The 11,860-nt window shown below is 46.0% G+C and overlaps 5 protein-coding genes across 5 annotated transcripts; 3 read left to right on the top strand and 2 right to left on the bottom strand.

Annotated features, from left to right (window-relative positions):
• Positions 1 to 284: 284 nt before the first annotated feature.
• N7537_011783 (uncharacterized protein) lies at positions 285 to 535 on the bottom strand (the record flags this gene model as incomplete). The annotated part of the gene is made up of 2 exons (XM_056902837.1): positions 285 to 487; positions 508 to 535. The coding sequence occupies 2 exons, from the start codon at positions 533 to 535 to the stop codon at positions 285 to 287; spliced, it is 231 nt and encodes a 76-aa protein (XP_056748124.1).
• A 49-nt stretch (positions 536 to 584) lies between these two features.
• Positions 585 to 2,555, top strand: N7537_011782 (MDR family MFS transporter; the record flags this gene model as incomplete). Its single annotated transcript, XM_056902836.1, has 4 exons — positions 585 to 842; positions 925 to 1,339; positions 1,429 to 2,157; positions 2,224 to 2,555. 4 exons carry the CDS (start codon positions 585 to 587, stop codon positions 2,553 to 2,555), a joined length of 1,734 nt encoding a protein of 577 aa, XP_056748123.1.
• Positions 2,556 to 7,132: 4,577 nt separating this feature from the next.
• Positions 7,133 to 8,249, bottom strand: N7537_011781 (uncharacterized protein; the record flags this gene model as incomplete). Its single annotated transcript, XM_056902835.1, has 2 exons — positions 7,133 to 7,996; positions 8,058 to 8,249. The coding sequence occupies 2 exons, from the start codon at positions 8,247 to 8,249 to the stop codon at positions 7,133 to 7,135; spliced, it is 1,056 nt and encodes a 351-aa protein (XP_056748122.1).
• Positions 8,250 to 9,144: 895 nt separating this feature from the next.
• N7537_011780 (uncharacterized protein) lies at positions 9,145 to 9,983 on the top strand (the record flags this gene model as incomplete). Its single annotated transcript, XM_056902834.1, has 2 exons — positions 9,145 to 9,361; positions 9,427 to 9,983. The coding sequence occupies 2 exons, from the start codon at positions 9,145 to 9,147 to the stop codon at positions 9,981 to 9,983; spliced, it is 774 nt and encodes a 257-aa protein (XP_056748121.1).
• A 1,031-nt stretch (positions 9,984 to 11,014) lies between these two features.
• Positions 11,015 to 11,761, top strand: N7537_011779 (uncharacterized protein; the record flags this gene model as incomplete). Its single annotated transcript, XM_056902833.1, has 1 exon — positions 11,015 to 11,761. One exon carries the CDS (start codon positions 11,015 to 11,017, stop codon positions 11,759 to 11,761), a length of 747 nt encoding a protein of 248 aa, XP_056748120.1.
• Positions 11,762 to 11,860: the final 99 nt, after the last annotated feature.

Below are 11,860 nucleotides of genomic sequence, written 5' to 3'. Positions count from 1 at the left end.
AGGTCGACCGCCGCGAAATGCAACAGGCGGCGGACAAACGCCCCTCTGTATTTACATTATGTTACATTTTACATTTAGCGAGTCGGCGAAGATGAACCATTTTGTTCCGGGGGGTTTCTGATACTACACTATTTAGGAAGGAGTAATACAGGAGGAGTTGTCGATGTTCACAAAATGTAACTACTAGTAACTAACTAGTCACCTCGGTAGTCAGTAATACCTTTGTACTGAGTTAGAAACTACACACTTTAGATAGTATACCGATCTATATCCTATAACCAGAATTACTTGCCGCTAGGGGTCTCCGTATCGCGAGTTCCACTGTACGGCGATCGAAACGTGCTGCGGCGGGCCAGTGACTGTGTACTTGTTCCTTCGTCCGAATGACCGGAAGAAGCTCCGCTGGGGACAGGCTTAAATTCGGGCGACATGTGTAATACGTGCTTTTCAAAGTTATTTGACAAGTTATAAAAAGCCTTGTCTCTATCTGAAACTATTATTACTTACTTCGATTTGTCCTGCCCTGTCGAGACATTATTCCTTTGCAATTATTGACCGGTGATATTCCATTACTATTAGCGGAAATGGTTGGAACATTCGACGTGGAAAAGGAGCGGCAGAACACAGAATTGAGCGATCAATCATCAATAACCAACGCTCCTTCTGCGGCCAAGTTAGAGAGCGAGAATGCTCCAAATGACCAAGAGACTTCGTACCTACCGGAGAAGGTAGATGATGAAGAACAGGACCTGGACAACGAAGCACAGTATCCTCATGGTCTCAAACTACTCATCCTTGTCGTGGCCCTTGGTATGAGCATCTTTTTGGTTGCCCTCGACATGGTATGTCTCACAATCCCTCAGTGAGGAGAAGAGCCTCCCTTCAAAGTGCCATCATCATCTAATGTTAATATTAAATAAATAGACGATTGTAGCGACGGCTATCCCAAAAATCACCGATCAGTTCCACAGCCTCGGTGATACCAGTTGGTATGGTTCGGCTTTCTTCATGACTACCGGGGGGTTCCAGTCAACTTGGGGAAAGGTATACAAATTTTTCCCGCTGAAAATCTCGTTCCTGCTTGCGGTTTTCATTTTCGAGCTTGGAAGCTTGATTTGTGGTGTGGCTCCAAATTCTGTGGCATTGATTGTCGGTCGTGCAATTGCTGGAATCGGTGCAGCTGGTATTGGGAGTGGAGCTTTCATTATCATCGCTTTCATTGCCAGTCCAAAAAGGCGGCCACTCTTCACTGGTATTATTGGCATGTCTTACGGTATAGCGTCGGTAGTTGGCCCCCTTGTTGGTGGTGCATTCGCTGATAAAGTAACTTGGAGGTGGTGTGAGTATTTCTGCTACTGACTAGATCAACTAAAGTAGTTGTTCTTCACTGGACGTTGGACTTCGCTGACTTTCCTTTTTCCCATCCAGGCTTTTACATAAACTTGCCCGTTGGAGGTGTCGCAGCCGCTTGCATTATTTTCTTCTTCCATACACCTGACAGAGCTCTGAAAACCAAGGCTACATTCAAGGAGAAGCTCCTGCAGATGGATCCTATCGGGACGATCCTTCTAATCTGTACCATCACTTCATATATCTTGCCACTGCAGTTTGGTGGACAGACGAAGGCATGGAACTCCAGTACTGTGATCGGTCTTCTTGTCAGCTTCCCTCTCATGATTATTGCCTTTATGGCGTGGGAATGGTTCCAAGGAGAACGGGCTGCCTTTCCGCCGCGTTTGATGTCGAATGGCCTCATCCTTGTGAATTCAATCTACGCGTTTCTTTTCGCAGGTTCGTACTTTATCATAGTCTATTATCTTCCTTACTACTTCCAGAGCATTCAAAACGTCAATCCTACCATGTCAGGTGTACGCAACCTTCCTTTGATTGTCTCCATGTCATTAGCTATCATTGTCTCTGGTGGGAGCATCACCAAAACTGGTCATACTGCTCCTCTTATGGTTGTCGGTGGGGTCCTTGCAACCATCGGTTCGGGTCTGTTGTACTCGATGGACATCGGTACAAGCACAGGCAAGTGGATTGGATACCAAATTGTCGGCGGAATTGGATGGGGATTGGCCTACCAGGTTCCCATCAATGCGGTGCATGGTACAGTGGTTCCCAGTGATATTGCAACCGTGACGGGTGTTATCGTCTGTGAGTAATTTGCCTACTGCTTCTTGATTATTCGATAGAAACCAGCTAATAAACTTCATCTCCCAGTTTTTCAAACTGTCGGAGGTGCGGTTTTCTTGGCTGTAGCACAAGCTGCCTTCGTCAACCAGATTATCATCAAACTTGCCGCAACCGCACCGAGCATCAACTCAGCCTTAGTGGTCTCGACTGGCGCGAGCGAGCTGCGAGACGTCTTTACAGCTGAGCAGATGACTGCAATTTTGCCTGCTTACATGACCGGTCTCAAGGTCGCTTACGCCATTTCGATTGCGGCGGCGGGAATCGCTTTCTGTCTCAGCCCCTTCAATAACTTCAAGAAAATTGACGCCCATGCAGCGGCAGAAGAATCTGAGAACACCCCCGTCGGTGCGGCTGTGTAATTGTCTTGCTCTTGTCAAGGTACTTGTACTTTCTGTGGCATATTTATATCTGTGTTTAAGATACCCCAGGTTTGTGTCTGGCACCTGAGCGCAGACAGGGGCTTAGCTTAGTATAGGGCATTGCGTTAAATGGGCATGGATAAGGAGGGAAATTTGAACATTAACAATGTATCATAGGTAGATTAAGTGAGGCTGACCAGACGGTACGGAAATTCAGAGCTTCATACATTTCGTTGATCAATACATTAGGTTCCAGGGTGGACGAAGGGAGTGTGATGAACTATATAATTATCCAACTTGGGAGTTCGATTCCAGTTAAATGATTGGGAATCAGAAGTGCGAATGAGAACTGGCACTTTAAAAGGAGAGAGGTTTTCGATACAGCAATCAAGCTGGAACGAACCAAAGCGACGTTTGGGGCTACTATGGGTAGTATCATAATGTAGGTTGCAAGTCATTTTCTGTTCAAAGCCACCCTTACAGGTCAAAGAATGACTATTTGAATGCGTGGCTTATTTTTGACAGGTTTTTGGTGTTAAAGAGGGCGAATTTGAAGGATGATCCCAACGTAATAGCCTATAAGCACGAGTTCAATGTAGAGGTTGGGTCAGCGTTGAATATTTACGCCACTTCCGTTTTCGAAGTCCAAGAGGATGGCGGATCAGTCGATAAATCCATGGAATCTCTCACCACAAAAGTGGACAAACCAGCCACTGCTATTTTGGCACATCCGGCTCTAGCCATATATTTAAAGAGCAGCAACCCAAAGTTTGTTCTGCAAGCTCTGCAACGTATACACGTTGATGTTCGAGACTGAGCCGGCAGAACTGCATTATCGCACGTTGCCGAGATCGGAAGTCTTGAGATCGCGGAGACCCTACTTGAAAAAAGCGCTCTAGTATGTGCCGACAGTACAGATCTAGTAACTAGCATCGTCAGAGCGGAAAGAGCCCAATACATTGGGCGGCAATGCAAGGAGACAAACAGATTGTCGAGATACTTCTACGATATGGTGCTAATCCAAATGCGAGGACAACATCTGGACTCACCCCCCTACAAGAAGCTGCGGCTGCGAGTCACAATGGGCTTGTTGCATTTTTGGTGTCTAAAAAAGGTGGAGATTAACACCCCGACATTAACACCCAGGCTTATTCTGATGTATGTGCATGGTTTAATCCCTACAAAGAGCATGCAAAGCTAAGCAATTTTTAGATAGGGCTGGTCATCTTTGCACGAGGTTGTTCATAGGCAAAATATCCAAGTGGTTAAGCCTTCAGTTGACCATTATGGGAATGTGTCGATACTGAATATCATGTACCATTGACATTCTCTGTCTGGGCGTTGACGTAAAGTCGCAATGGAAACCTGACCGTAAGAAAGGTTTCCATTGAGTAGGTAACACTGACTATAGGCATTAGAGTGGGGATTCTTCTGTCCCCCGTCACTTTGCTAGGTGAACAACGGCCAATCCAAAGGAGGGTCGCCTAGAGAATAAGTGACTATGACACACATAATGGAATCCGAGAGACATTACATAAAATCCGACTTGAATTCTGGTGAGAGTTGGGGGGAACCTTCCAGGAAACGCACAATATAGTCACCACTGAACGTAATTTCAATTTACCCTTACTTATGAGGATTCGTTGTTAAGAGCACTGTTTCAGATATATTTTAAATCTCAGTTCTCGCTCACTATAAATTTTAGGATATTCCTAAAGATACAGCCTTGGAAGTTCGAACGTATAAGCGTTGACTATATCAGAGTATCTCTCCTGCCTCATGAGCCTCGTTCTTTCCATTTCCGGGTGAGAAATGGCAATTAGTTGCTCGTGAAAGCGCGTTTGCGTGTGTGGGCTTTTGCTTTTAATCCTCCTAGTCAGACTTCGTCTCCCTTCTCCCTTCGCCTTTCACACTCCCTATCACAACCTTGGGTACCGTCCCAAAAGTAAGCTTCCTCGGCGGAATGACAATATTTGTGAGACAGAAAGCTGACTACGACTTGTCAAGTTACAGATCAAACCTCCAGCTATCTCCGACAAAACACATCATTATTCCCACCAACAGTGAGATTCATCCCCATCGATGACCACAATATAAAGGCACAACTGACAAGGAAAAGTGGCCGATACTGGGACAATCCCGACATTCACTGATGAGCAGCTTGAGCTGCTCACCCAGTTACGAGTACGTGAAGATGGCAGAGAATACGCCTGCCAGAGCATCATGGAAGAGGCCCAAATCATCATGGGCGTCACAGCCGGCCTCATAAATCTTCACCTGGGAGACATCTCACACAGCTCTCACCTGGTCCCGGTCATGCTACAAACACTGGAGAATAGAATAATAGGTCTCCTAGAAGAGCTATTTGAGCTATTGGCTGAAGCGCAAATGGATGAATGGACTGAGTGTTGGATTTTGCGGACCGTTGGCTGAAAGAGATATTCGAAGAACTAGTGCAGGGCCCTCTTGAAATACTGTGGATTTGAGGACACTTCCCACTGAGACCATTCTTCTAAGGGCCCTGTTTAAAATGGAGAACATTTTACTTGCTGTAATGCCATTCCATTATCTACCTTTCTTTCATTGGTAAAGTTTTAAGATTAGCCTTGTAGGTCGCGCCAAACAAGAATAAGCTCATTTGGACTTCTACTACTATTAAACTTATTACCTTTTTGAGTGCCTCATGGTAGGTCAATTGAATTTCAAGCTTCTTTGCTTCAAGCCTTAGTTTCACTTTGCTCTTACAGTTTGTTGATATTACTCTTCAACCTGCTCTCCCTGAAATATAACTTCACTATCACTTGTGACTTAGTTTCTATATACTAGGTCAATCTCTGATAATACATAGCGAAGTCTCTTGAACAAAGTATGCCTTTAATATTGCACTTTCCTCCTGAGAACGCACTTTCTCTCATATCAAGTACTATTTATAATGCTATTGATATCCTCTCCTCTTTTAACTTCTCGAACTTCAAGCTTTGCGACACTTTATCTAAAGTGAGATTCCTACCCCTATGGCCAACACTTACTAAGAAACAATACCCCAATAGGGCCTGGTCATCTTCTATCCCTCAATCTTAGATAGAAGAGTATCTTAAAGATCGAAGTAAGTGAGACATACCCTTTATTACACGGTTCCTAAGGCGATTTAAATGTGAAGCTGGCAAATAGATAGTGGACGAACCACGGCAAATCCCTACACCCGATCACGAACAGCTAGAGCTACACAGTTGAGGCTGCGAGCTACCGACCGAAGCCGCGCTTTATACTGCGGTGTCTAAAGCGCTCTCCGCGAAGCCACCCATGAGATGAAATGGCTCACCCAAAGACTCGACAAGGAAAAACTCACAAACAGTGGCATTCCGGCGCCGGATAACGAACGTCTCGAACCACTTGCTCAGATACCAGATTGTCGCATCATGCGAACCTAGCGCCGGGGGGGAAATAATGGATGAGGCATGCGGTATTATGCGCTTCGTCTGTGTGGTCGTCGCTCGATGTTGCAATGATCGCCAGGCCCCTCACGTTATCTCCTATCCACACTAGAGGTATCAATGAAGATTCTCCTCATTAAGATGCTAGGCCTTTTGGTTGAGAGGGAGGTTGACTGTGACTTGGAGGCAGGCATCTGGTGCCATGCAGAATGAAATCCGAGCAACGGGATTCGCCAGTCATTGATAGGTTTCGATATGTCAGCTCGTATCAGGTTGTAGCTGAATATCCAGAAATTTGTGAGATTGTCCCTAGCTAGCTGAACAACCGCGTAATTCGACTAAAATCTAGTCGGCCCTGGCTGCTTGTTGGCGATGCTCTCTGAGAATTCATGGCTGTAAAGTCCCATAGTGCTGCGCAATGAGGATGGAACGGGCTGCATAGGGTTGGACTTTTGTGTCATATAATTTACATCCTCATGAATTTCAAATTGGGGCGGGATAGATTATTACATCAAGTCGATTGAGTAAGTGTGAAAATTACCTCATATCTTAAGGATGGAAGTTGTTGAGAATATAGGCAAATTGCCCCATTTTTATGTTTACCTTGGCTTTAATTGTAGGGTGCTGTTGCCAACAGCCCTACTGCGTTCTCTCTACTGCAAGATGCTTGATTCCGACCTAAAGTGGGTCGATTAGGTTTAATCTTGCTGGAATTCTAGGCTAGGCCGCACTAAGTCCCTGGAGAGTGTTTATGTATAACCTGCCATCTCGCAGAGGATACTATTTGGCTGGAAGGATTACCTGTATTCTCAGGAAGCTAGCCATTATATCAGTCAGGAGTATTTAACTCGCACATACATCAGCAGTTACCCCTCTTTCATGAAAAAGTAGGTGTCAAGAGCCGTTATGATCGTTTTTCTCGGGGTTGTTCGGTAGGTGAGAGATGTTTGATCTATTGATCACACAAAGCCCGCCGAAACTTACCTTGACTAAAAAAGGAGTAAAGTTGCGCATTAAGTACATAGGTAGAATAGTAAAGGAGACGTTAGGGTTTGACTGGATCTGAAAGATGATTTGCTGAGTTGTAGTAATGAAGCAATGTCAAAGCCTAAGGCACACATGATATTTTAAGTGCTTAAAAGACTATCGCTTGAGACAGGTCTCGCCCCAGAGAGCCTGACAACGTGCACTATATAGGATGTTCTCTGTAGTGCCCTTTGTAGATTCGAAAACCGAATCTTCCGGGCCTGGAGCTTCTCCATTGCCGATATCCACCAAGCTCTTTAACCTGTATTCCTCAGGTGGGAAATATTGATGGATGACTTCTGGAGCCACAGAGATGCACCTAAGATTTCCAGCCTTGCATTCGCTCATCATCTTGATGTCGAATGCCTCGCCTTGACCAGCTCCAGTTAGCTCCAACACTTTCCTAGCACCATCATGAGACAACGCATAAGCGAACGAACAGACTGGGTTGTTGGACCAATATACAGCTCGCTTTCCATTAGGTAGGCGGGACAGGTATTGATTTGCCCAACCAGTGTAGTCTGCATGTGGGCACACTGCATCATTTTCAAAGAAAACAGTCTCAAATCCCTCCTGCCAGTATTCTCCACAATGGCCAATCCAAAGGACATCCCAGCCGCGACCGTACGGCCATGCTTCATCTTGAGCGGTCTTTGTCAGGGATCTCACTGCGGATGCAATACCTTTCATTTGTGTTCTGAGCGATACATCCCAGTCAACATCGTCCTCAATGATCAGGGCCGTTTGAAAGTTGGATTGGTAGGCAAATTTGATCAGATCAAGGTGCGCAAGCCAAGCCCGGCTGCCACCGGGGGTGGGGTGGTCTTTCTCTTGCTCATGGAGACCGAGAAGAGAAAATGCGTTGATGAGATCTGGGTGTGTTGGCGGCTGTGGGGGAATCGTGATTTGAAGCCCAGTCAATCTAGCGGCGGCGACAAGGCCCCGAGTGCGCCATGACGCACCGTGGGATAAAGCAAGTATCTGTTGGAACTTGGTTGTGTTAGCAAGTGAGCCGATCAATGTAGTCAAGAGAGTGGCTTACTCCTAATGTCCCGTTGCCTGCGCTCTCTTCTGGATGCGGGGGAGTCGTTGGAAAGACGGATACCGAAGCAGATTCGCGCGGTGGGGACAAATAGAGGGAGCGAAAAAAAATACAGCAACCAACGAGGAGCACAGTGGAGAGTACGAAAGAGGTCTGACGAGATGTTAGCAACATGTGGACGCTAGACCGCATTGTCGCTATGTCATGTCTCGGAGGAGCCGCATTGAAACCTTCGATTAGGCGTGAAAGCGAGGATTAAACCATTCCAGCTTCCAAGACAGCCTCTCTGAAAGGGGCCGCAACAACGAGCAGCATTAATCACACTACGGTCAGTAATACAGCGCTAGTCAGGTAGTGCCTTGTACCCTTGTCGGGTGGACCGCCGCTCTAGCCACCCATAGCACGTTTCGGTAACTCCCTTATCTCGCACGTAAACTACGAGATCACTAACTAAATACATGTATGGTCGAATATTTTCCCCTCTAGAGGTACGAGCGCACACTTTATGTCTTAAAATATCGCTAAATGGGCGATATACATGCAACCAAGGGTAAATTTACATTCTGGATTGAGTTTCCGTTCGCCCAATCAACGCTGGGGGGTCTGTGCTATGGACCCCCACATGAACCCTACATCTACAAAAGCGCTAGGCTTTAGCGTGTGATTGGGGCGGCTCATGATACCGTTCGGGCGTGTCCGTCTCCGCGGGAGATTGACTATTACGGGGCCATATTTAGTGGAGGCTCGAATCAATGTTGTATTGAAGTCCTGAGGTCTAACTATTTTCAGCTACGCACAGCCATATTAGATCATTCGAAGCAAGTCCTGTGGTCTAACATTTTCAGCTACGCACAGTCATATTAGATCATTCGAAGCAAGTCCTGTAGTTACTCTTTTGCATCATGGTTGAGGGACTTTGTAGGGACTAACTAAGAAGGGTCTAGCGAATCAGTTAGTGCTTCGGGGCCAGAAAAACCCCCTTTCCCTAAGCCACACCCTAGAAGTTGAGTCTCAGCCCTTGCGCAAACTCTGCCCGACGACTCTATCATACCTACTCACTCTGTGTCTTCATCTCCTGTTTTCCCTCATGAAGCTATTTTTGATCCTCCTGTTAACATGCGGCATTGTACTTGCGGAACCGGGGATCTTCTACAATCCGCCGACGGGAGGTCCTATACATGAGTACCAGGATAATCCGGTTTACACCCTGGGGAAGACAGTGCAGCTGCGCTGGGATACTACGTTGGAAATCATTTCAATCATGCTATGGCAAAATGATAATTCGGACTTTGAATGGGTGCAAAGTATGTCACCCATTTAGGCCTTGACCTCTTACAAGCAACTTACTAACACAGTCAAACACTCTCAGCCAACCTCCTCGACGTCACCTCTTATGACTGGATCGTGTCAACAAATAGGGACTTGAGCAATGGAGAAATATTTTTCTTCCAAGTCCGCAATGCTTCAAATATTAATGACCTGAATGAAATCTTCGCCAGTCATTACTTCAACATCACCGAAGACGCCTCAGCAACCGTCACCACATCAAGCCTTGCCATTTCAACTACACAGGCCACGACATCTACTCTTAGCTCGAGCCCATCCTCAACTCCATCTCCAGCGGTCGCTACGACCACTACTGCAAGTGATAATAGCCAGGGAAATAGCGGACTATCAGATGGTACCAAAATTGGCGTGGGAGTGGGTGTCGGACTTGGTGGTGCTTTCGTTGCGGCCCTCGCGGTATTTGCCTTTGTCCGCCGCAGGTCTAAGAGTTCAATGCAGGTCAATGAGAGCAGTCCTGTCACGTCTCCAACTCAGCCCATGATGGATTCAAAATCCTACAACGGACAGGCTCAGAATGAAGCGCCGAAGATTTTCGAAGCTCCAGCAAACGAAGCCAGACGGTTGATCGAACTACCGTGACGAGCACTTGTCTATGATATTGTTTAATAAGAGTTGGTACATCATTGAGCGTGATTGAGTCGTACAGAAAACTTGCATTGAACTCGAATAGGCATTAGTCCCAAAGAAACAAGCTAGATACCCCGAGATGACCACAAGCTGAAATACATTTTATAGGAGGATATATGTCAACTAGTAGAAATTAGTACCAGAGAGCTATAATCGAAATAACATACCTGTGACAAAAAAACTCAGTACGGCAGGGGAAGGACATGTTAGCAGTTTAGGGGCATATAAGATTATTTAGGTGTAGAATAGTGGCGTTTAGAGCATTCAGGTGAATAGGCTGAAGGGACTGAAGAGTAGGGCGGCAAGAGGGGATTTCCTAACTAATCAAAATAAAACCAAAACAAAAACAAAAACAAAAACAAAAACATACAACATACAACATACAACAGTAAGGATTTGCTAGTGGTCACCTGCCCAGCTACTAACTCACCGGCGTATGGCTTGACTACGGCTGAGCGGACAGGAAGCCCTATTTTCCACACCCTATGGTCGTATATGTTAGGTTGCACATAGGGGATAAATATATAGTCAAGTAATTGAGTTGTGAAAGGAGAGTGTCGCGCGACTAGGGGTGAGAAGGGTGAGTGCGCAATAGACAGTGTGAGAATCTTTTGGGCCGGCGCGAAACCGAACTAGTTAAGCATATGTAGTAGTCTCCTAGAATGGCGTATCATTACTAGTAGTATTTACAGTACTCCGTACGCTAGACCCACTTCTTTCTGCCGGTAGAACTCCTGAATTCCTATACGCGTGCTGGTTGAACCAATAGCGCAGATTTAACTAATGCAAGGTTAGCGCCCCTCCTAAAATGAGGTAATCTCCCAGCGCACCCACTTACTGGACGTACATAAGTACATACATATATACAATGAAACTAATAGTCAAAGAGGGGGCCGTTGCCATCTGCAGTTAACGGAGGTAAACCGCACTACCCGTATTTGTAGCCTTTTTTTTGCGAGTGGAAGTCTACTTTCGGGATTACAATGGGAATGACTAAGGCTCGATCTCGACTCTTCAATTTCCGCAATCAGGGATCAAATTCAAATGTTCAATTAACGAGCCTTTCCGAACAAGTCACGCTAAAAGACGCCCCAGAAGCACTACGAGACAGTCGCATGAACCTCCAGTTAGCCTCCGTCAACGAACAGACGGCAGAGCTTCTCAAGACAACAAACCATGTCTTTATTCAACTCAACGAAGCAAAACGCCTGCGAGAATTGAATGATCCTGGTCTCAATCCCAGTGAGCGAGAGTGGATTGACTGTATCATTAAAGATACTGCGGATGCTGCCCACGAAATTGCGTTAATTCTCGAGCCCGCTCGTATTGAAAAAGAAACGGGTAATGGCAAACTCGGTCTGGGAAGACAACTACAATGGTTGTACCGTGACAAGCAACGGGCCCAAGACAAAAAGAATCGACTTTTGATTTGCTACCAGAGCCTTATGATGGTTCTCAGTCATCTTCAGCGGGTAACGCTGCCCAAGACGATGACCAGACCTAGATTTGTGCATGAACTTGGGGCCGAAGTGCCATCAATGTCCATAAGCGATTTATCCAATCCTCAACGATCTGGGTCGGGCATTAGTGAAATTACAGATGAAACTAAGAGTTCAATGAGCCCAGCCAGTCCAAATGATGAGCTGCAGGACATGTTGACATGGCGTCGGTCAAAGGGAGTTCAGGTGCAATCGCGAGAAGAGAAGACATTTGCCACACACGTGGGATAGTTCGGCTGTTCTTTTGTTGGAATGGGCTTTGCTATCCATTAAAGCTCAATAATATTGTACTTATCATTCGATATATAGATATGGCTACCGCTGGCAATG

Source organism: Penicillium hordei, assembly GCF_028827395.1.
Source record: "Penicillium hordei strain IBT 12815 chromosome Unknown utg000006l_segment0_segment0, whole genome shotgun sequence".
Lineage (NCBI taxonomy): Eukaryota > Fungi > Ascomycota > Eurotiomycetes > Eurotiales > Aspergillaceae > Penicillium > Penicillium hordei.
Note: the sequence above shows the minus strand (reverse complement) of the source record. Positions and strands in the feature narration are given on the sequence as shown.